The sequence below is a fragment of the Colletotrichum gloeosporioides genome (genome assembly GCF_011800055.1).
Source record: "Colletotrichum gloeosporioides strain Lc1 chromosome Unknown consensus_60, whole genome shotgun sequence".
NCBI lineage: Eukaryota > Fungi > Ascomycota > Sordariomycetes > Glomerellales > Glomerellaceae > Colletotrichum > Colletotrichum gloeosporioides.
This window is the reverse complement of record NW_025544705.1, coordinates 362,639-386,741: the sequence shown is the minus strand read 5'-3', so window position 1 is coordinate 386,741 and position 24,103 is coordinate 362,639. Positions and strand designations below refer to the sequence as shown.

Below are 24,103 nucleotides of genomic sequence, written 5' to 3'. Positions count from 1 at the left end.
AAAAAGCTATTACTTTATAAACAGCTAGGAGGCCTTATTAAATAATTATAAAAGTAGCTATAACTTCAGATAATAAAGGATAGTAGTTATTTACTATAGTAGGTATTATATATAAGGAGGTAGAAGCAGTAAATTAATAATAGTAAGTACTATTTAACCTATTTAATAGCTTTATAATAAGCCTATTAAGAAGGAGGATAATAAGATAAAAAAAAACAAAGTTATTATAAAGATATTATATAGGAAAAGGCTTACTAAATAAAAAGTAAGATACTAAGAATAAAACCTATAACTTAAGAATAGCTACCCTTCTTTAAAGAAATAATAAGATCCCTTTAGAGTATCTCTAAATAGAAAGTATAAAAAAGGCCTAAAAAAAGAAGAGCCTTAATAGATAGAACTATAGTTTAGCTACTATAGCTATAGCCCTAAAAGCTTTATTATCTTTTAGTAAATATATAGTAAGTAAGTACCTTACTAGATAATAAAAATAATAGTACTAGGTCTAGTAAATATCACTTAGATAAGAGGAAGGACTTTAGTAGGAGACTAGCTATAATATTTAGATATATAGTAAGGACTACTATATTTAAAAGGGGGATAATTATAAAGGACTAGATATCTAACTAGAAGACTTAAGGATAGCTCAGCTAGTAGAGGCTAAATAGATAGGAAGGTCTATAGATCTAAGGTATAAAACCCTCTATAGTGAGGACTTAGTAAGTACTTACTAAAGACTAAAAAAGAAGGAACTTAGAAGAAATAAGTAAAAGTAGTATAGTAATACTATACCTACCTTTTAGGTGCTTCTTCTATTAGTTTAACCTAACTGTAGCCTATAGCCTCTAAATACCTTTATAAGAAGTTAGATCTTATTAAACTATAGAGTATTATAATAACTTAAATCCTAGTTTAAAGAGTTCTTTATAGACCTAATTTACTATTAGCTTTAATAATTTTAGAAAATAGGCTAACTAAGACCTTATTATATTACTTAAAACACTAGTTAATCTATATAATACTTAAAGTATCCTCTATATAAAAGACTTCTTTTAAATTAAATATCTTATTATACTAATATATTTTATTATAAGAGATACTTACTATAAAGTTTAGATTTACCTACTAAATACTATATTATAAGATACTAATTAAGAAGAAGAGGGGGCTATTAATATAAACCTCTTTATAAATAAATATAAGGATAATTTATAGAATTCTAATATAGTTATATATTTCTTATAAGTTAAGTAAAGCTACTTTATTTACTTAGTAGTAGATTAAACTAATAGAAAGAGCTATTTTATAGACTTAAACTTTAACTAGTAGAGTAATTAGGAGTTTATTAATACTATTAAAGCCTTTATTATTTAGTATAAGCTACTTAAAGTACTTAAAAACCTTATTACTATCTTATTATAATATACTTAAGTAGTTAATTTAGTATAGTAATTTAATAATTATAACTATAGAGTTTACTATATTAATTAGGTTTACTACTTTATTATAAAAAGACTTTTTAATACCTATTTTAGTAATAATATTACTACTAATAAGAGCTTCTATTACTAAAGCTTTTTACCTCTAGTTAGTAAGTATAAATTATAAATTACTACTAAGTTTTATAGATATAATTTAATTTATAAGAACCTCTTACTTTATTTTATAATATAGATAATAGTAGTTTATTTAAGTAAGATAACTAAAAAAGGAACTATATAGCTATTCTTAAAGTAACCTCTTAGTTTACCCCTATTAGTAAACTTACTTTAAGTACTTATAATACTAATCTAGCCTCTAGTTATTATTTTATTCTTATTAAAAAGTTTAGTTTTTAGCTCTCTAATCTTAAAAAAGTATAATAATTATAATAAACTTATATTTATAACTTTTAGCTATAAAAGTCCTATTTTATTATTATATAAATCTTTAGTTCCTATTTAAAACTTTATAATTATAAATAATTATCCTACTTACCCTTCTAAATAGCTTATTCTAAAACTAATAATAATTAATTAAGTANAATATATATTAATTAGTATATTAACTTTTAAGCTTAAATAGAAACTTATATATTACTTAAGACTTATATTTATAGATTTTTAAAACTAAGAGGATAATAAAGATAGGTATACTATAAACTAAAACTTAAATAAAATACTACCTATATAAGAGAAGTAAAAAAGGTTTAAGATTATAAAAATATTTATTATAAGTTTTATTAATAAATATAATACTTTTATATATATATAAGTATATAGGGAATTATCTTCTAGCCTAAAAAGCTAAAAAGAAGATAATTAGAGATAATTAAAATAAAGTTTAATAAACTTATTAGATTTTTTAATATTTTTAGTATTTAGAAGTTAAATTATTAGCCTCTTTTAAGAAGTAAGAAATTAGCTTAGATATTATTATTAATCTTTATAGATTAAAAGTAAAATTTACTTATTTTTTAATAGATTTTTAAGTTTTTAATTTTATTTTTTTTATTTTAGATCTATAAAGTAAATAAGAAATCCTTTCCTTTTTCTTTTAAAATTATAAGTCTTAAAACTATAGAATTATATAATTATAGTAGCTCTACGTACCCTTAGGCGTATATATACTACTACGTTATATAGTTCTCAGCCGCTGGGCCTACGACTATTTCAATACTTGCTCGCGAAATAATAAACGCAGAAAGATGTAATCATGCCCTTCGATTTCCCCATCTTCCAAATGTGCACTTGACCATAAAGTGTCTGCTTCAGCCTCGCCATCTGAGTTCTCATTTCGTTCAAATTGAAAGCGAGCTCCTTTCCACTACTCTATCTACCAAGATTTTGACGGCAGTCGTGTCGAGAATCTTCTGCCTGAGATGCCGAATTATTTTGCTTCGTTTCTTTCACTCGAGCGAGAGAGTTCCTGGGTGGACGGGAGCCTCCCGGACTATTGCTTTGCAAAAATGGCAATCAAGGAGGCGCAGCTGGCGCAGCTTCTCTGGCAACGCATCCAATGCATGCAGTCCCTCAGGATGTGTGGCAGGCCTGATCTCATAGCATAACCCGGACCATGTAGCCCTTGTTGCCTTGACCCCCGTACTATCCTAGGCGTGCCTTATGGAGGTTGGAAAGTGCATGCCGTGGGTGTGCTACGCCCCTGTCCGCAGAATCTGCCAAGGAGGCATGCATGATGAGGTGTGCGGGATATGCAATGAAGGTACGCTGGATGAGTTGAGGAACATGCGAGGATTGTGGTGCCTTCCGAGACCGCCTAATTTCCTGTGTCTGGGCGATCATTTACCAGGTGACTTTGACGAGGACAACGACAATAGACGACGACAATAGACGACGACAATAGACGACGACAATAGACGACGACAATAGAAGACGACAGCGACAGATGACGACGACGGACGACGATAGTAGCAACGACAGAAACAACGATAGCAGCAACAGAGATGCGAGCACACAGGAGAAGTAGTTGCTTAACACATGAAAACTGGGAGCTGTACCTTGTGATCTGAGCAGTCCCCATCCCCATCCGCCACTGCTCGTAATTTCCATAAGGTACGAAGTGCTCGTTGCCCCCTTCCCCATGCTACTGAGTACTGGCGGGCATGCCTGCCTCGTCTTTCTGTGTCTCCACGTTCGTCGCTGCCCGGAGCTTCCTCAAGCGCACTGAAATCTGGACTGACGCCTTCCCCGGTTAACTCTTGGTGGTGGGCAAGGTAGGTAGGCACCCTGCTCTAGTGAGATGCTCTTATTGTCGAACCGGTCCCACGGGACATCTTGCAATCCTCCACCATCCAACATCACTCGTCAATCCAGCCTACCACCACCTTTCTATCATCACGACTTTATTCACAGCCAGCTTTTTGGTGAACTTACAATCGGGCTCACAGACAATACGCACTTCCAGAGAGCCTTGCATTTGTTCAAAGTCATTCTACATCTTTCAGCTTGTACAGGAAGTCGACCACGATGGACCAACAAGACATTCAGTCGGAGAACCTCGCAAAGGATACTTCGCCCGAGGACATTGAGCGGGTTGCCGCGGAGATCGAGGATCAAGCACAGCCGAACGCCGATCTTGCGACGCGTATATGTCAAGAGCTCCAAAGTGACCAGCCACTGACCGAGGAAACCATGAACTTGAATTCATGGGCCGTCAGACGAGACTCAGCCAACAAATACGGACCAAAGTATGTCATCGCAGACGCGGGATGGCTTCGCCCCAACTCTGATACCTCCGCGGGACGTTACCCCGCAAGGCTTCCTGAAGGATACTCGAAAGGCAGTGGACAAATCCTTCTGGTGCCGATCTATTTTGACGTCCCTGATGGTCATTGGTCGCTTCTGATGGTTCACGATGGTTCCACAGGGGTCGGAATAGGACGCTCGGTCAAACACCTCGATCCTTTCAGAAACAAGGATACGGATTCAGCACGCGGCAATATAATCAAATGCAATGCCCCCCTGGCTTTCGAAAATCACTTCGGCATAGAAACGTTCAGATTCGACCAGTGGGTAAGCCAAAAGCTTTCCCCCTCTACGTTAGTAGTTGTGCAAGGCAGCAGGCTAACCCCAGTAACAACGATCAGGATGTTACTCAGAGCCCTAATGCTGCTAGTTGCGGAGCGTAGGTCGCACACGCAATCAGAAAGATCTGCCACGAAGACCTCGCAGACAAATATCCACAGGAAATATTCGACTCTAATTTCTGTCGGGAGGAAATCTTCCGCGAGGCGATCCGCGAGGCGGTTTCTAAAGCCGACGATGGGGGCATTGGACTGCATGATCCACGGGCTCCAGATGTCATGGTTTGCATTGTCGCATGGTGGAAGTCTGGAATAGAGGAGTTTGATCTCAAAAGGCTGGCCATTCCAAGAACTACACAGCTCACACAGCTCACACGGTTCCTGCAGCCCGAGGGACATTGATGAGATCTTACGGCTCTGGTCTTTGGTTTGCATTATGGTAGTCCGGGGTGGCCTACAAGTACTACGTAGAATTGAGGCCAGCATGCAGTACATTCTCATCCGTTCAGGCGCCGTCATGACGAATGGTAGCATCAGAATATAACCACGACTAGACCTCGTGCTATTCGCGTTATCACTTGTATTGCCCAAAGCTTGCGGTTCGGAATCTCCCCAAGATTCCACAAACCCGGAACACACCAATGACCAATCTTCCATTCTCCCTGAGAGATGTCTGGGTCGCACGCTCGCTGCCATTTTGAGTCGGGTCTCGTGGACAATGTGTCGACTGGCGCAGCGACTGGAATGCACATTGTGGTACGCTCTCAGACGCTCATAAATAGTCCCTCAGTGGTGCGTCAGGGCAGGGAACCACTCTGGAAGATCATCCTCGTTCTCTTCGTGCTTCCTGCCAGCCCGCTTCTTGCGGTTCGGTCTGGCTGATCCCTTGTCTTCCAGCGACTTGCAGTTCTTCTCACTCCCAAAGGAACCACTCATACTTCTCGACAGCTTGCGGCCTTCCAGCCATTCTTCCTGGGAGCGGCCGCTGTGCGCTTTGTACGACTCCCAAAACTCGGCAACCAACACTCTGCCCACTTTGGTGGCGGCAACCCAGGCTGCCTCAGTGCGTCCCACAAACCGCGTCTCGTACTGTACGACAAATGTGCCTCTCTTATCGGTGCCTTTCCGCGCGGCAAGTATTCTCAGAGGCACCCAGCGGTCGGGATGAGCCATGTGACGCTGGCGGCCGCCGGCGCACTTATCCTAAAAGTAGCAGACGGCATCGGGGTCGATGAGTTGGGCTTTGGACTCGCTGATCCAGAAGGCGGGGTACGGCGGGTTGGCGGGGAGGACACGGAGGTCGAAGGTGTCGACATAGCTGGAGGCTTTGGTTGTCGATTTGTGGGAGAGGATGACGCCGAGCTTGGACGAGCGAGCCGCTGGAGGTAGACGGTCAGATCTCAAGACAGCAACGGAGGGGACGGGTGCGAAGAGGTCTCTTGGGGAGGACTTACCTGTCTTCGTCTTTTGTTTAGCCATCTCGCGATTGTAAAGGGTACTGCGCCTCGCCTTTGGTGAAGGAGGAGCTGGGAATTCTGTTTGGGAGCGTCTTGCGATGCCGGGTGCAGGCTTCCCTTGCAGCAGTCAGACGACAGCAGAGATACCAGCGGAGGATGAAATTCAATGAGTCAGAGGCATTTCTGCCTGGGTGCCAATGAGTAGGGGTGCCGGTTGAGACTGGCTTGGTGTGGTAGCCCGTGGGCGAAGAAGGCGTCGTGGTGAAGGCAGCTGCGCGAAAGTGTGGGTCCTCGGCAGCTGCGCTGAGCTATGGCACACCTCCACGACCTCAATTTCATCCAGTGCCAGGCCTAGATCGAGTTGTACTGGGCAAGATGGCTCGAAAAAGAACGTGAACCAGTTGAAACAGAATCCGAATTCTATCGAGTACACAGGATGTGCAGCCGCGCAAACGTAGGAAACGTGGGCGGTCTCGGTTGAAAGCAATCCTTCCGTTGGAGACAAGGAACCCCAACAAAAGTCTCAAAATATCTTCTTTCAATCCTAATACTAGAAACACTAGAAGCCGCCCGTAAGGTCACTAGCCTTGAGGAGCCATATCAACGTCGGCAGTGGCATGTCGGCGTGGTGGGTTGGTTCTAGATTGAAGGGGGGGGCCGTTGACCGTCTTCTCTGGGAGAATGACTGCCCAAGGCCAGCGTGTGATTCTGAATCTCTCCAGAGACCAAAGGATATTCAAAGACCACGCAGAATCCTATGTGAAGATTCATAAAAATGAAGAAAACCATTAACGGGACGTGGATCAACGCTGCGCAAGATTTGTTTGGTCTAGATTACACCTCAGCCCAAGCAAAGTGCCTGGAACCAAATGACCTACCTTCCCAAAGAGCGATTCTTGATTCTCGAACCTCCCATGGATATTTCACAAATTCTTTCACCCTAGTCCCTGAATTTGTTTCTCAGACTATTGTTCCCTTGCATTATACTTTCCTCAGACCGCCTACGAACAGGTCCCGTCTCTTGCCACTCTCGCCCCGAGTCTCCGCCGGCACCCAACCCGCGCCAACAACCTTGCAGCAACTGACCTAATGAAACACTCGTCCTATCGCTTCCGCGAAGATATTCTGGTTGTTGGAACCTGGCAAACCTGTCAGCTTTAGCTTTGAGCCGAGCGACTCCTCGGATCTGTCCTCCCTTCGTCGTTCCAACCCCTGCTTCCAAGTGAGTCTTGCCAACACAAGCTTTGGAATTTGCTGACCGGACGTCCCAACAGAGCGTTTAAACGCGCGCACAGTGTCAAGGCACTCGATCGCCTCGTTGACCAACTTCCCACCGTTTGCCAAGCACCAGAGCTGAAAATGCGCGGGGACATCGGCCCACGTCGCATTGAACCCCTCTCGGTGGTTCAAGATAAGGAACATCGCCCGCGGATGAACCCAGCTTCCCGCAACGGAGACTCAGAGACTGCCTCGACATTCCAAGAGGCAGAACCATGTGTTGAAGTGCTTGATAAGATATCAAAGCATCCCACCTCGCCCACTTCCAAGCCTTCGGCTCCGACCACATCCCCAGTCATCCCAGCCCGTCATACGCACGCATCGATGGAATCGCCAAGACAGACGCCGTCCCCCGTTGAACAATCATTCATTCTCTAGTGCCCAATGGCAGACGGTTCATACGAGGGCGACAGTGCAGTGTTCAACCCAAACTTCAGTCCGTATGCGACCGTGACGTTCGACTTGGACGACACGCAGACCGATGCCGCGCCATGGCTGCCGGCCTCACATGAGGAGGCGTGCTATCTCTGCGACCTTTTTCCTAGTCTTGTTCACGTCGCGAATGGCAAAATGAGCGTTGCTCAGACCTTTCTTGTCGCCTCGGCAGGAGTTCATCACTGCGGCTCGCAGAGATCTACCATCATGACCTGGGATCGTGTTGAGGAACATCTCCGCGCAAACGATCTTCACCGACATCTCAAACTCAGTCATCGCAGTCGTCTTGTGGTGGTCCTGTTGGATACGGGCTTCCCATTTCGAGACATCATCAGGGGCCGCTACAACGACGTCGAAGGCTATATCAGCAGGAATCCAGATGCCGGGGCCTTGATGGTATATCCGACCCGCGAAGAAGCCCAGGCAGACGGGCACAAACTTCCAGACATTCGGATTCTCGACGCGGTCGCTGCGAAAAGACGAGACTGGCGCCCTGTGACTTGCTTCGGAAACGGCACATGTGCTCTATCAGGGGTTCAAGCCTTCAACAAGCGCTCGTGGAGTGGCTGCTCCTTGCATGCAGGGACGAATGTACGTCCGCGCCTGACTTGCGTCGATCCTGTGCGTGGTCCTCGGCCTGTCGATGAAGCGTGCAAAGAGTCGTGGTTCCACCAAGAATTCGTCGACTTTCTTTCCCATGGGGAGTTTCGCGTCTTCATCGTTACAAAACCTGATCCTGAGGCCGTTCGCGGCCTCAAAGGCCAGGTGCACAAAATCTGCCTCACGAAAACCTTTCCTGACAGCCAGATCGCTGCCAGTTGGCCGCCAGAGGCATCTTTCAAGCGGAGAGGATTCACGGGTAAACAAGTCATGGAATATGCGCTTGGCGTGTTTGAATCCCTCCGACAGCTGAACAGTCCCCAGCTTGTGTCGTTGGATATTGGATGCCGTCTCGACGTCGCTGCAAGGCACTACGGAGGACCGCTGTTCGTCAACGAGATTACTCGGTGGTACGGCGCCCATGACTTCACCGACTACTGCGACGTCCCAGGACGCATGACGCGCGAGCAGTACGCCATGGCATTCTCTGCGGCTGTCGAAAGGGACCAGCGTAGACCGGACCAAGAAGGCAGGTTGCCAGGTGTCCAGCGGTCATAGGGATACGGCGTGGGTGGTGGATTGGGTTCGCTGGCTTTTCTGTTTGCAGTAGAGCTCAAAGGCACCTATTGATGTAAATTGAAAAAGGATGTTGGGAAACTCCATCAGTGGTCGATCATCAAACGATATCCATGTCAATCAAAAGGGTTTGCTGGGCGTCACATCCCGCGCTGGACGCTACCGCAGCGACACCAACCAATTAAACAGCCCCGCCCTCTCAGGTCGCTGTTGGTCGGGGGGAACAACGATGACCCCTGCCCTTCTTGCCGGTGGAGGTCGGGTTTGCCAGGGAGCTTTCCGCAAGCTGGAACGGCTGCTGCAAAGCTCGCAAACATCCTGGTTGCGGGGAGCAACCTACCTGTACCTTACGGCAAACACGCCCACCGAAGGTCTGCCTGCCTGCCTGGGTCTCGTCTTCGCACATCGCGACCGGCACCGAATCTTGCCTCGACACCATCATGGTCACGCAAAGCCCGCCAACGGTACCATGCCGTCTACTCGCCAGTCTCTAGGCAATGCGCAGCCTGGCGACACTGCCACCAAGCCGTCCCTCAAGGACATCCCTTCGGAGCGCAACCGCAGGGAGGTCGAATCGCTGTGCAAGAAGTGGGAGGTTTCCCTCGCCAACTTCCTCGCCTTCTTCGGCACCGAGACCCTCACTGCCAAATTCCTCTCCGCGCTACGCGATCTTCGCGCACGAGTGCCATGGAACACGGCAAAGCATTCCCTGGACGAGGCGATAACTAGCCGCTTGGAAAAAGCTGGCCTCGGGCCGTTGTCATCCCCACCTCCTTGGGTCGCGGACGATGTCAAAGCTGCAATTGCCCAGATAGATGCATCGCGCCGCACCTCCAATGGCACAGTAGGCACCAGATCATCTCGTTCTTCGGCTGTGATGGTATGTTGCTCGAAAGGGCGAGCGACCCTCGTCAATTACATCCCCCTCCCTACCGTCATCATGCTAATGATTGGTTTTTTCCGCAGCCGCCAGCTAGTCCCAGCTCCAGCTCCAGCGATGCCGATTCAAACCTCGAACAGGCCAACGAAGCCAACCCAACCGCGGCAACACCCGAACCCTCGCGGAAGACAGCTGCCACCAGGGGAGCATTACGAGTATATGGATCCGCCTCGTCTCGTCGCGATGCAAAGACAGTCCGGATGGTTAAGCACACGTCTCAGACAACCACGACTGAACTCTCCACCTCGGCCACCAACTCCAGCAACCAACCGTCGTTGTCATCGACCCGGAAGCGGTCTTCTGGGACCGCCGACCTCGAGCTCCCTCCTGCGAAACGATCCGAGCCCTCTGCTGGAAAGCCTACGCGATCCTCCCGCCGATCCCTCAACAAGGAAGCGAGCCCTGTCGCAAACTCCTCCCCTCTTTCTTCAGTCTCGTCCACGAAAGTCGGTTTGGAAGGCACGCCAGATACGGGCCAAAATGGCCGTCCGACCCCATCCAAAACGAGCGGCGCAACGGCAGAGGCCGAGAATGAGCCCACGAAAAGTTCCAACTGGCTTGCCGATGGCCTGGCACCCGACAAGCAGCAGGACGAGGATATAATGTATCGCCTCATCTCTGCGCTTGCGACGTGTTCCACCAGGCGAGACGGTCTGACTGTGGTCATCCACCCTCTGATCTTGGCCGCGTCGAACACGCCTACCGTTCGCGAGCTCAAGACCATGCTGTCTGAGAAGCACCCTGACATTCTGCTCTTACCAATGCATCTTCGTGGCCACTGGGTGCTTGTCAAGGTACATCCCGAGACACACCGTGTGGACCTTCTCGATTCCATGCCCTCCCTGGATAACCGGACGAAAGCTGGCGAGATCTTTTCCCGTTTCGCTCGCAACTATCTTGGTCGCTCTTCAAGCTCCTGGCAGATTGCAGAAGTTTCTTGCGCCGAACAAGACGACGAGCGCAACAGCAGCGTATTCGTCGCTGCCAACGCCATTTATATACTCGCGGGACAGACACCGCCCAGTACCCTCGCAGCCGACCCGTGGCGCAAAGCTTTCTTGCTCTTCGCTGATGAGCAGCCTGCCGAAAAGGGCGCGTTTGCCGAGTTCCTGAATCTCCCCGTTTTTGACGACGTGCCGACTACTCAGCCAATAGCCGGGGATGACATTGCCACGTTCCACGAACTGCGCAAGACGTGGTCGACACATTTCGAAGGCAGAATCGCCACCTTGTCTGCCAGCATAGCCCAAATGAAGCAACTCGAAGAGATGGAGACAGTTTTTTCAGCGCTCATGCAGGAGCCCGACGATACGGTAGCCGATCCTACAATCAAGGCCAATGCGGAGTTGGAGAGGTTGGAGCAAGACCTCAACAATCATGAACGGCAGCTAGAGCTCCGTCTCGAACTCAGCCAACTTCCTGGCTGCGAGTCGGAGACACAAAATCTCTCCCCTCTGCGAGAAAAGGTTGCTGGCCTCAGGGCTAGTTTAGAGGAAGGAAAAGCCCGCAAAGAGGCACGCCTCCGTCTAGGCTCCATCATCGAGATATTGCGGGAACAAAACGAGGATGTCAAGCTCGCTTTGACAGACCTAGGGGGGAAACTGGCGCAGTATAGAGATCTCTACATCGGCACGGCTGCTACGGACATCTGACCAGCCCGGTGAAGGACTTGCTTCTGGATATGGCATTATGCAAATACGTCTTTTGTGTGCCTAATGAGAATATTCTATTCACCATCATGCCACCGTGCTATGGGTGGAGGGATTCATTTTTTCTTCAATTCTGCACTGTTGATCGCGATTAAGATCATTTGACACAACCTCGCCAATTGTATTCCCGTGACCGAAAGACTACCCGCAATTCTCACACCCCAAAGCCATCCAAAGAGGCGGATCGACCGCCCCAAAAACGCGACAGACTCCAACGCCACCAATCACCCAACCGACTTCGTCATTCTCGCCAAAAGGTCAAGACCGCACCGCCGCCTCATCTCATGGGGCTGTTCTCTGGTCATGGCCGTGATGGTCGTAGCTGGGATGAGCCTGCAATCCGTCCATGTCCTCTTCATCTCGTCCCTGCTCTTGATGAGCATTTTTCTCAGGGAATGAAAGACGCCAAAGCCCATTGCAACCTAGCTACAAGATTGGAACCTGTTCCCTTTTGGCAAACCACAAAGCACGCCAAAGCACCGAGGAAAAGTCTGAATAGGGCCCGTCATCCCACTTCTTGCACACCAACTTCGCACGACGCACCACCTTCCTGATCCTCATCACATCCTGCGGATTCTGCGCAATCTGCAGCCAAAAGACGCGGAGCTCGTCAAAGTTCACCGGCTCGACGTCGCTATACATGCGACGTTGATATTCGCGGTCCATGACCTCCAAGCACACAGCAGGCGTGACGATCAGGCCCCCGTATCTGTGTGCGAGGTTCAATTCCGAATAAGGTGTACGCCTTGGCGTTTTTGCAAGAAGGAATACCTGGTCGCTGACGTCTTTGAGTGCCTCCTGGATCGCAGCGTGCAATTTCTGGCGGTCAAAGACTGCAAGAGTATTGTCGTTGTTCCGAGTATCGAAGGAACCTGGCAGATTGTGGAAAATTGAGTGATAACATCGCTGGCAATGTTCAACGTCGAGTTTGAAGTCGTCGAGTTCCGCGTCGTCGGCGCCCTTCTTTTCTTTAACGCGCCGCAAGATGAGCTTCCGGGCCTTCTCCATCACTCTGGCCAGGAACAATGCTTTCATGTTCTCATTCAGGCTCAAGTCAGGTCCCATAGTCAACCCAGCCATTGATGAAGCTAGATCGAAGGCTGGTGACTGAGTGTCAGGCTGGAGATTCCATTCCAGTGATGCTTGAGGCGGGCTGGTCGGCCTTGGCTCGATTGCCGGGCCCTGTCGTACTGAATAATTATCCATGTATGCAGCTTTCGAGGACTGCTATTGAGATGGCTGGCTTGGAAAGAGGTCCTGGATGACTGAAGCTGTCCCAATGAACTACAGGTTTCTTCAAGAACGGCTAGGCTAAGATGAGAAAACTTCAGCTCTTTGCGATCGGGTTGGAAGCGGACGAGGAAGCTGTATTTGACACAACTTATATGCCAAGATGGGATGGGGCTCTCCATCGGAGGCGGCCCAACAGCCCGGTTGCCGTCAGTTCAATCACATCTTGCCCCTGCATGAGTGTTGCAAACACCTTCCAACCGCCCTCAGTTATCGGTATTTGCCCCGATGGCACGCCGGATCGATCTTGTTGGTACCCTGACCGAGAATCACAAACAACCAAAGCGAAATTGTCATCTTCTGTTCCACCATGGTGCAAGTCTGTGCCGATCGATCGCGATCCATTGTCAACGAAAGGCGGAAAGAGAGCTTCAAAGCATTTACGACAATTTTTTCGATCGGGGAGAAACGGCCAACCGCCTTATCAAACGATGGTCGCCTCGCATGATTTGGCGTGTTTGTCTTGGACAGCCGATCTTCGATCAAGGGGATATGCGGTGGTGTCAGTCCCAGCCCCAGAGGATTCAAGCGACACTGACTGGAATTCGAAGATCACCAACGAGCGATAAGACCAACAGGCGTGAAAGACCCCGGTTCCAACAACTCCACAATCGTAATGCAGCTTCTTCCGCAAGTGGAAGCAGGCAAACAACCCTGTCTTACTCGCCGTACGGCCTGGCGATTTATTCGGGTCTCGACGGACGTTGTCTGCGAGCGAGTGGCAATCGATTTGGTTAAACAAATGGCTTACAGAAACCTTACAACTCAACCAGTATGTCACGTACATCCATCATTAACAAGGGCTGCTTACGATGACAAGAGTATGCAGGAGCAGTCAGTCAGCGAACCAACAGATGCCACACCTTGAGCCCCTGTCAGCGTGCCCAATGATGTTATTGCCAACACTGCGAACAAGGCCCAACCCCGACAGCATGTTGGAGGTTCGGCAGGACATAACGCCGGAAATCAGGAGGTCCAACAGAACTAGCACCAGGAAAAAGCAATGATCGTTCCGCGAAGAGAAAATGCAAGGTTCGAGAGAGGCTGTGATGTAACCCCCCTCTACTAGCACCCCGGCCAAGGCCCCCGCTTTGGAAACAGTCGTGAGTTGGAACTTCGCCCATCACCAAAGTCCGATGAGCTGTACCGAAACAGGCATCGTCTCCGACGGGACCAAATATCACAGAAGATAGGCACTGGAACAGCACAAGGAGTCTTGGAGCCAGGACCGATTCCCGTCTCAGCCACGGAGCTAACAAATGTGCCACTAGATAAATGGCGATCACTTTTGAGACCCATGTGGCTTTGGCCTTTGCAGACGCGCACGCGCTGGTATTGGTCCTTCCGAATCAAATAGGCGCGTGCAAGTACTGCGATTGAAATGCACATATCTCAACAAATATCCCGCTCAAGTATCAAGGCAGGATTGGTTCATCCAGGCACAGTAAAATTAGTATTGTGATTGGGAGTCGGGAGCATCGAATCACGTCTCAAATTCAAGAACTCAATCGGTCGTAGTAAGTTTCCTTAAAATTGTTGAGTTTTCTCATCGAACGTATCGCGTTTGGTCAGGTGTGAGACAGCGTCCTCGGAACCTCATCTCAGTATTCAGTAATTCAAGATACGATCGGCCGGAGCTACCTTTCCTTCCAGCGATTGAAACAAGCGTATCTAGGGACCGACGATGGACGGCTTACGTTTTATCTGAGTCCGTGTTAGCCGCGCGCACACATCGGCGACCGGGCCGTCGCAAAGCTGTCCAAGCGAATATGCTTGAAAGATTTTCTGTGAAAGTACGCCGACTACGTGCTGAATGTGAGTGAACTAACCAAATTTGGTGTTTTTGCCTCGGGTTACTAGTTCTCACGAGTTGTCAATTAGCTTTGAGGACCTCGGCACCTTTCAACGCCATGAAGTCTACATCAGACATCTACGGTATTTCGGACTTACTAAGTCTGAGATGCAGCAGATGCTCCATTGGTGCCTGAGATTGAGGTTACACGGTCGGCCCCAAGATCCTTTGGCCAAGAGGCGCAGATGAAGCTATACGAAGGTTGCATGTCCACACGAGACGTGCATACTTGTCTACACGAAGCTTGCATATGGAGTCAGCCGCTAGTTGACAGTCATCATCGGCACTGTAAATGATAAAATGAAAGTAATTGTATATAAATTGAACCCTGATGTGGACGATTCTGACATTCAACTGCCCCATTTCTCCAAACACAGCCTCTTTCAACTTGGTCCCTCGAACTATTTTCATCTATACCTACTCAACGTTTCCAGCGACGTAACTTCACCAAAATGTCCAAAAACGGCGAAGAGTACAAGAACGTCTCCTCAAAGGGGATGATGGCGTACGCTGCCCCGTCTCTCTTCCAGCCTCACAAAGCTCGTCAGGCCATCCGAGATGCCCACGATAAGAAGATCCCACCCATTATCTGCTATTATGCAGGGCTCAGTTCCGTCCCAATTACGCGTTACGTCGCGCCCATGGGATTTGATGCTTGCTGGATTGATTGGGAGCACACATCTTGTAACGTAGAGACAATGACTACTGTAAGTCAAGTGTCTACATGCTGTGAGGAGTTCAACTGACATGACTAGATGGTTCATGAGACCGTTTTCATGAGTGGCGGTCGGACTATCCCATTCGTCCGGTAAGTTCAACGCCCCAATATCTATGATACTGTCTCTCATCCGGATTTTGCAGTGTCCCTAGTCATGATCACGGCGCCATTGGTCATGCACTTGATTGTGGTTCGAGTCTTGTAATCCCACAAGTCGAAAACGTCGAGCAGGCAAAACACGTCATTTCGGCTGCAAAGTTTGGAACGAACCACAACGGGACTCGATCCTTGCCTCCCTTCCGTCTTGTTCCTGGGTTCACCGATGCCCCGAATGACACTTCGCGCGACCTGCACAAGTGTCTCAACGACCAGGCTGCCATCATGATACAAATTGAATCAGCTCAGGGGGTTCGTAATCTCGACGCGATTCTCACAGAATGTCCCGACATTGATATCGTATGGTTTGGGACACTTGATGCACGCGTCAGCATGAATCTTGAAGCCAAGTGGGGTGGTGTCGGTGCCACAGAGCCAGAATGGCTGGAGATATCCCAACTGTTCTTTGACACGATTGACAAGCATGATAAACCGTACGCCGGCTTTGCGTTTGGATCTGCTCCTCTCGGCAGTCCCGAAAAGCTGAAGGCGGCTGGGAAGCGTATGAGCCTCATCATGGTTGCTGCCGACGTGGTCCATCTAGGTGGTCTTGCACAAGATCTCCAGCAGGCAAGGACACTGGTTGGATATGAGGGGAAGATGGGAGAAGGCAAGAGTGCCAATGGATGGAGAAACAGTAAAATCTAGGCATCTGGTGCAAAGGTTGGCTGGGTGAGGTTCGCTGTCACGCCGGCGCGTTTACCACAATCTGAACATGTATCCCCAAGGTGCAACTTGGCCAAGAAAGCCCAATTTCTTCCCGGCAGAAAACGTTGCCATGACTTTTAAGGCATCCTGCCACTATTAAAATTGCCCCATTTCGTTGCCACGTATTTAATTTACGTGGAGCAGCTGAATATGCGGTCAAGACGTAGTCTGCGGCGCATGAGGCACGACTGAGTCTCGGCTGGGGTAGTAATGTGAGGCTTTCTGCAACAACTCAAATCGTATCGCGCAGTTCATCGTATTTGGGCTCCAAACTCGAGTCTTGTAACGATTCAAAATTGCGTGTGATGACGACCATCAGAAACGCAATACCGACTTTATTGCAGGCGGGCATCAACAATCGCGCCGTCGCTGAGTACCTCACTTACAGCGCCGCCGATCATCCGACCGTCCGCGACAAGATTCTGTAAGCCCTGCTAAGCCACGAAGGAATGGTGCCGCCAGGGGGTATCCAGGCTGCGCCCAATGGCGTTGTCGCTCGAGTCGGGTTCGGGCAGACTTATGGCAGTGAAAACCAACCAACACCTTTTTTGGGACTTTGGTAAACGCGACCGCGAGAAGCGAGGGCGGCGACCGGATGAATACTGATGAACACATTGGGGTTGGAAGGTCCTCAACATGCGCTTTTGAAGAGATATAAATGCGCAATAATTCCTAGCCTTGACTTCACTTTTGTTTCATTACCTTCTTCATCTTGAGAACCCAGAAAGATATTTGATTTCCAGAACTACTTTAAACGCTACCAATACTTGAACGCCGCACAAACAGCCACCATGGTTCGCCTCTTCACTGCCATCATCATTGGATCCCAGCTTCTTGGTCATGTAATCGGCCACGCTCTGCCTCAATTCCAAGCCCGATCGACAAACGGGACGATCCAATACCCTTATCCGGAACTCGGGACTGATGAGCCCGTGGACTACGCTACGACTGGCTATTTCATCAACCACCTTTGCATCAACGTCAAAAACCTCACTGCCAGTGTCGACTTTTACTCAAACGTCTTCGGTCTTCGCAAGATCTTCACGTTGCACGTTACCGAGCACTATTCTATCACGTACATGGGACATAGCCACGGCGGAAAGAACGGAACCGGCTATCAGACTACTCTGGAGCTAAACCGCGAGAAGAACAATGCCGAAGGCTTGATTGAGCTGATCTATGTCGATGTCCCTGTCAACAACATCGAGGCCGGTATCGAGCGACCCAACACATTTGCGCATATTGGCATGGTGGTTCCAGACATAAAGGCTATGCAAAGCCGATTGGATGACCTCCCCGATGTGAATGTCATGAAAAAATACGGAGAGTCGCTCCCTATGGGAGGCAAGGTGTCTGGTGCCACTGGTCTTCCTGCCGAAGTTCTTGATCAGCTGAGCTCTGCTGAGAAGAAGCAGATCGAGGCAGCTTTGGCTCCGAACACTGAGCCTCTGATCTTTGTGGCTGATCCCGATGGTAATCTCATTGAAATCCAGCCTCAAGAAGGTGCTGCTCTGGCTTGAGTAATGTCCGTGCCTTTTCTTGCGGGGGGTTATTTGGCCCAACTATGAACGAAACTTGGCACAGCCTGACGGAGGGAGGGGTGTTCATTGGATGGACATGGGTTTGGAGATAGACCATCACCTACTTATATATGCCATTTCAAAGGATGTGCTTCGTGGTCATGCTCGATTAAATTCTCCAACACGCTTTTGTGATCTCACGTGTTCTCGATTATTGGGACGCTTTAATTTGCCCGCTTCAAAAGGTATCATGCAAACATCTGCCAAGCAGGACTAAATTTCGTGGGCCTGACCTTTGTGACAGCATGACTGTGTACCTGTAAGCACGGGCGGGAGGCTTGCGGTAGCGTCTTCGGCAAACAAGTAACCTGGTGTGGTGCAGGAACGAAACGTAATTAGTGAGAATGATGCGCGCTTCTGACACCTTCACGCTTCATAGGTCATCGCAAAAGCCTACTCTGGCGACTTTTTGGCTATTACGTCTTTTCGGCATCGATAAAGCCTGAAGTTTCGAAAACACAGAGGCTTGCTTGCCATACTTCAACCCAGTACGCATAATTACCGAATCTTTCTGTCGAGAGTCAGATCGGCGGATGATATCTGGCCAATGCATGGATGACATCTACGATGCTGACCACATTGTTCACTCAAAAGAGCAATGTCTAAATTAATTCTCGTGACTAGCCGTCGAGGCGCGCTGGGTACGCGCGCTTTTAGTTGTCAGCAACACGACACCCTCACGGAGCGCACGCGACATACCAGTCAGACACTATTTCAGCCGCCAATATTACAACCCAATGCGGCTGACTGGTAATGCCCTGTGACTCAATTCAATTGGAATCAAACTGTCCTACAAAATATATCTTACGATACCATCGTTGTCATAGATCAGGCAAGTCGACGAACGTTCGTCAATTCGGTGCTGTTAATTGCGCTAGAAAACGCCCTCGCAAATTTGTTATATGTTTGATATAGCCCGCACATACCACGCTGCGTTTGTGTTTCCCAAAATCTAGTACTTGATTCAATCCTACGACGCATGCCAAGTGAGGGACCTCCTTCCTGTGGCCACTCAACGGGACTTGGTTAAGGCTGAGGTGAGACGACACACACACTCATCATCGTTTGCCTTTTTCTTACTTCGCACATGGAACTATACAGTTGGCTGACACAGAGAAACAGGAACTTTTATTGACGCGAGTAACACTGCCTTATCTCCAGGTGTAATCCAGGTGATATAAAACTGTGGCCTGCGTCGACCGGTTTATAAAGGTCTTTGTCAGTACACTCAAAGTGGTCGATTTCGCATTCCTTTCATCTCCTGAATTGCCTCAACTTCCGGTTTCATACCAACTTGAGGATTTCTTTTGTCCCCCATGGCGCCCCCAACCGCTTGGGACTGTACGGTCAACGATCGACTTCAGTTTATCGTCGACAGCTTAGACCACTCCGTCAAGTTCAGTGCCAAGGATGTACCTGGTCTGAAAGATCTGCTTGCTGATTACGTCAATCCGGATGTTGAGGTCGATCATGTGCACTTCATCCGAAGACTTTTGAGAGTCTTCAAAGACTCGGAGACCGACGGTACCTACTCATCCATCCTACGCAGGCATACTGATGATGAACAAAACCTCATCGAAAGGTTCTTGGAAGGCGGGGAGGCTGGTGACCCGAAGAACCTAGGCAAGCAATACAACATGGGCCCAAGCCTAGGATGTCGAGAAGAGTTAGAAAACCTCTGCCAAGCCGCTTGCATTCTTCACATTGGGGCACAGGGCATCACCAAGCTTAGAGAGCAGCACATAGAACACTTGGCCGACTCTCCTGCCGTCCAAATCCTACGATCTCTGCTTGCCGACATGAGAGCCTTCACCCAACTTCACCAGGATGAACTTGAAGGAGCAGGCATTCTGGTGCGTACATGTCCTGCCTAAGGCTAGAAAAGAGGTCTACTGGCTGACCAAAGGCAGGTGTACTATGACACAAAGTTTCAGAATTGGGGACTGACAGTAGAGAACACCCCGTACCTAACATGTGTTCCCAAGTCTGTCAAAGAGGTCCAATTGATCGTCAAGTTCGCAAAAGAGCAAAACATGGGCGTGCGTTGTGCAGGCTTTCGTCAGTTTCAATCGTATTGCAAAGGGTTGTATTTAGTGCTGACCGGAAAATTGGGTCATTCCTGGTCCCCTGTATTCGGCAGAGACGGGCCTGGAAAGAACATCCTGATTTCTTTTCTTGGCCTGAAGGAAGCTACGAAGCTTCCTAACACCACCGCTCTCCCATTCTGGCCCTTCAGACAGGACGAGCCGACGGAATTGGAAGACATTGAGTTGATTTCCGCCAAGCCGAACGAGGAAGGAAACTACCTGGTCAAGGTCGGTGCAGCTTGCACCAATGAGAGGCTTCGCCAGTGGTGTATTCAGAACAAACGAGTCACCCTGCCGATGAACGTTATTATGGTTGAAATCACCATGGGCGGATCCAATGCCCCAATTTGCCACGGTGCCGGTCGACGACACAAAACATTGAGCGACATTGTCCGGCGCATCGACTATGTGGATGCCAACGGCGAGGCAAGGTTCGTCACTAAGCCTGAACATCTTCGTGCTGCCAGTGGTGCATTCGGGCTGATGGGGGTTGTCACGCACATAACATTCGAGATGCCCCCAATGACCTATGCCCAGTTGGAACCCAAGACAGTGCCTGTGACTCATGCCATCCCTCCTCCTCCCGACTTGGACGAGAAGCTCATCCCTCCAGTGCTTTTATCGCCTTGGAAGGCGTTGAGCGCAAAGGAGAAACAAGAGCGCCAACTTGATTTTGAACGCCAGGCTACGAATGATTACTATTCCGAATGGTTCTGGTTTCCATATTCTCAAAAAGTATGGGTCAACTGCTGGAACGACACCACGGACAGCAGCAACGTCGTCGAGTTTCCAGACAACGGGCAGATATTTCTCTCCTTCGTACAATCTGTTACGATGAACATTCTACAGAACGCGGACTTCCTGAAGAAGTTGATTGATCTGACTGGCATTCGAGAGTCTGTCGTAACACTCATTTCTCTGGCGGGAACCAATGCTCTTCCAACCAAAAGGGTCACTACCTACGTCCCAGACGCCTTGCACTTCCAAAGAGCCATACAAAATGTCCGGGTCAGAGACATGGAGGTTGAAATTCCTCTCGTCTCTAAGAACCGCACTGGATCAACCAGACAGGATCGTGTTGATATTGACTATGCTACGGTCCAGCGTGCTTGGTGGGACGCAATCCTCCTGGCATATGCCAATATCAAGGATTGCCCCATGAGCATGCCTCTGGAAATGAGAATCATGGGAGGCAGTGATATTATCATGGCTCCTCAGCGACACAATCAGCTGGGAACATGTGCCATTGAAATACTTACTTTGCAAGCGACACCCGTTGACAAGTGGGCTGGCTTCGCGCAACAAGTGCTCGACAAGTGGATGAGCTTGAAGGACCCACGAACTCAAAAGCCGCTGCGTGTTCGTCCTCACTGGGCTAAAGAGTGGGAAAAGTTCCAAGTCAATGGCAAACCCTGGTTGGAGAAGCTGAAGAAAGAGGACTACAAGGCAGAGATTGAGGAATTCCGCAAAGTCCTTGCCGAGATTGGGAGCAAGGCTGGTTGGGGTCTGAAAGATTTGCAGGATCGATTTTCGAACGAACTCTTTGACACTCTCATTTTCGACAAGGTCCAAGCAAAGCGGTCCAACCGCCTTGCCAAGATCTTGGAGGGCTTTCATCTGAACCGATTGATTTCGTTACTTCAGAGGTTCCTAGGAATGTCGTCTCAGTAGAGCTTCGAGCTGATTATATCTGGAGGACTAATTGGGTGCTCACAGAAGCTCGAGCCTCCAAGGTTGCCTCGTACATACTGTTTGGTTTACGCCACTCCTTCCATAGTTTAGACTTCATCAATCACATTACATCCGCTTTTGGTCTCTTGAAGGCAGAATATTGGGCATTAGGATGGTTTCACTCTCAGTAACAAGTATTTCTTGGGGGCGGATGACGAAATCAACGTTTAAGCAAAGCCTTTTGAGCCGGCCCATCCGTCATAGCCGGCACGATCAACTGAAAGTCATCAATACTGCCGAGTTGTCATGATAGTTTATCCAAAAGGCGCCAGGTGATGTCTTGCAGGTAGTATTTGCCATTATCCCCGCATTAAACAAACTAAAATGCAACCCCGCATTGGAGAATCCGGGGTCTGGGGGAAAAGTCGACATTGATAACCACCTTGTAGACCCAATGTAGCTTCAAATGCGGGGAACGTAATCAAACGATGATTCTTGACATGGGTTTCTCTTAAATATTCTACCGGTTTGGCTGCAAATCGCCCAGATGGGTTGCAAGTCGCCCTAGTGCCATTGCACAACCTAGTAGTCCTCCTGCTGCCATCTCTCGGCTGGACCAGCATAAGTGGGCTTGTCTGGGTTGATAAAATGGCACAAATGTTTCGCACTCAGATGGGATGCTCCCTTGCCTTTCTCTCTCTCAGGTGCCACTTGCCAGACACGAGAACTCCTGTCTGCGGGAATCTTCTTCACCATGCAGTCCGTCGTTCTATTGGTCTACGGGTTTCTTTCCCTGGCCGTGGGCGCCAGGGGGGTTCCAAACCTATCTCAACAGCAAAGTCCGAGCTCTCTGACGATCCACACCACGGCTGGGAGCGTAACAGGTCTCATCAATGAGACAACCCCAGACGTTCGGCAGTGGCTCGGCGTTCCTTACGCTGAGCCGCCAGTTGGATCTCTTCGGTTCTTGCCGCCTCAACCCAAGACACCGTTTGGGAACTTGACAACGACTTCGTACCAGCCATCCTGCATGCAGCAGCTCAGTAACGCCAGCTCAGCTTACACCGACTACGTCCCGGAGTTTCTTATCAACGGCGGACAATCAGAAGACTGCCTGTATATCAACATATACGCCCCGCTAGACCCGATAGCCGAAAGGCTCCCGGTATTTATCTACATTCCAGGCGGTGGGTTCACCGGCGGAGGGGCCGACTCGCTGTACAAGATCCCAGATCAATGGATTCAGAAAACCCAAGGCCATATCTTTGTCATAATGAACTACCGCGTCAACATCTTCGGCTTTCCCAACGCAAGATCTGCTCCTCAGAATGCTGGACTCCTTGACCAGAGACTCGTCGTCGAGTGGGCAAGGGATAACATCGCCGCTTTTGGCGGCGACCCAGACAAGATAACTCTGTGGGGTCAGTCAGCCGGCGGCATGTCAGTAGGCATGTATGGATATGCCTGGTTCGAGGATCCCATTGTCTCGGGATTAATTGCAGACTCCGGCGCCGCTTCAACTTTGACTGTGAGCGATCCTGAGCACACGACCTTCACGAAATTTGCTGGATCTTTTGGATGCTCGAATTTGACCGCAGAGATCGAGCTTCAATGCATGCAGAATCTAGACGCCAAAGTGATCCAGGACACCCTCAGCTTTGGTGGCACAGGTTTAGGGTTTCGTCCAGTGGTCGATAACATGACAGCCTTTACCAACTCATCACAGCGCCTCTTCGAAGGAAAGTTCGCAGACGTGGTATGATATCCCCTCGCCATCCCTAGTACTATGTGACTCATACTTCAAAGCCATACATGACCGGATCGAACGCCAACGAAGGGGCGTCCCTCGGATCATACGACCCTAACGGCATGCTCCCGGGCCAATATGAGAATGGTCTAAAGTCTATCAACTGTCCAGTATCCCAAGAAGTCGCGTATGGCTCTCCGTAGACCAGTGTACATGAGCATTTCGCTAATCTGAAGCTCAGCAACCGCGAGTCAGCCGGTTTCATAACTTACTACTATGAGTACGCTGGAAACTTTAGCAACATCTCCCCTGTACCTTGGCTGGGAGCAATGCATAGTGGTAAGCTCTCTTTTCATTCAACAATTCGCCCGCAAGCCGGCTAATGATATGCCCATGTAGCCGAATTGCCCATCATCTTTGGAACCCACTTCTTGTACCGTGGAAATTCAACGGAGTTTGAGTGGCAAGTCGCGGGGGCAATGCAAGGTTAGTCGATTTAATGCGGTGCTCAGGACTCGACCCACTGACTAGTCATGAAGATTTATGGCTTTCCTTCGCAACAGATCCTTCGAAAGACCCAACAGATGGAAATGGCTTCAGGTGGCCAAAGTACACGGCAACAGAGGACAGCATGGTATTGTTCGCAGAAGATGATACGGTGGCTCAGTTGCAGTCCGGATCCATACTTGCGAACCAATGCTCAGCCCTCTCCTGAGAAACGTCTGATCCTGCTTCCACACTCCGTTCTTGACAAGGTCTCCAGCATGGCTCAATCGT

The 24,103-nt window shown here is 48.7% G+C and overlaps 8 protein-coding genes across 8 annotated transcripts; 6 read left to right on the top strand and 2 right to left on the bottom strand.

The window, feature by feature from the left end:
• Positions 1-5,308: 5,308 nt before the first annotated feature.
• On the bottom strand, positions 5,309-5,695 carry GCG54_00013989 (uncharacterized protein; the record flags this gene model as incomplete). Its single annotated transcript, XM_045413835.1, has 1 exon — positions 5,309-5,695. One exon carries the CDS (start codon positions 5,693-5,695, stop codon positions 5,309-5,311), a length of 387 nt encoding a protein of 128 aa, XP_045261914.1.
• Positions 5,696-5,725: 30 nt separating this feature from the next.
• GCG54_00013988 (uncharacterized protein) lies at positions 5,726-6,001 on the bottom strand (the record flags this gene model as incomplete). Its single annotated transcript, XM_045413834.1, has 2 exons — positions 5,726-5,901; positions 5,977-6,001. The coding sequence occupies 2 exons, from the start codon at positions 5,999-6,001 to the stop codon at positions 5,726-5,728; spliced, it is 201 nt and encodes a 66-aa protein (XP_045261913.1).
• A 1,640-nt stretch (positions 6,002-7,641) lies between these two features.
• On the top strand, positions 7,642-8,850 carry GCG54_00013987 (uncharacterized protein; the record flags this gene model as incomplete). The annotated part of the gene is made up of 1 exon (XM_045413833.1): positions 7,642-8,850. The coding sequence occupies one exon, from the start codon at positions 7,642-7,644 to the stop codon at positions 8,848-8,850; it is 1,209 nt and encodes a 402-aa protein (XP_045261912.1).
• Positions 8,851-9,337: 487 nt separating this feature from the next.
• On the top strand, positions 9,338-11,460 carry GCG54_00013986 (uncharacterized protein; the record flags this gene model as incomplete). Its single annotated transcript, XM_045413832.1, has 2 exons — positions 9,338-9,748; positions 9,835-11,460. The coding sequence occupies 2 exons, from the start codon at positions 9,338-9,340 to the stop codon at positions 11,458-11,460; spliced, it is 2,037 nt and encodes a 678-aa protein (XP_045261911.1).
• Positions 11,461-14,959: 3,499 nt separating this feature from the next.
• GCG54_00013985 (5-keto-4-deoxy-D-glucarate aldolase) lies at positions 14,960-16,181 on the top strand (the record flags this gene model as incomplete). Its single annotated transcript, XM_045413831.1, has 4 exons — positions 14,960-14,965; positions 15,094-15,366; positions 15,415-15,467; positions 15,521-16,181. The coding sequence occupies 4 exons, from the start codon at positions 14,960-14,962 to the stop codon at positions 16,179-16,181; spliced, it is 993 nt and encodes a 330-aa protein (XP_045261910.1).
• Positions 16,182-17,032: 851 nt separating this feature from the next.
• On the top strand, positions 17,033-17,761 carry GCG54_00013984 (uncharacterized protein; the record flags this gene model as incomplete). Its single annotated transcript, XM_045413830.1, has 1 exon — positions 17,033-17,761. The coding sequence occupies one exon, from the start codon at positions 17,033-17,035 to the stop codon at positions 17,759-17,761; it is 729 nt and encodes a 242-aa protein (XP_045261909.1).
• A 1,376-nt stretch (positions 17,762-19,137) lies between these two features.
• GCG54_00013983 (uncharacterized protein) lies at positions 19,138-21,579 on the top strand (the record flags this gene model as incomplete). The annotated part of the gene is made up of 2 exons (XM_045413829.1): positions 19,138-19,674; positions 19,732-21,579. 2 exons carry the CDS (start codon positions 19,138-19,140, stop codon positions 21,577-21,579), a joined length of 2,385 nt encoding a protein of 794 aa, XP_045261908.1.
• A 754-nt stretch (positions 21,580-22,333) lies between these two features.
• On the top strand, positions 22,334-24,041 carry GCG54_00013982 (Acetylcholinesterase; the record flags this gene model as incomplete). The annotated part of the gene is made up of 5 exons (XM_045413828.1): positions 22,334-23,335; positions 23,386-23,513; positions 23,568-23,665; positions 23,726-23,812; positions 23,866-24,041. The coding sequence occupies 5 exons, from the start codon at positions 22,334-22,336 to the stop codon at positions 24,039-24,041; spliced, it is 1,491 nt and encodes a 496-aa protein (XP_045261907.1).
• Between the last annotated feature and the right edge of the window lie 62 nt (positions 24,042-24,103).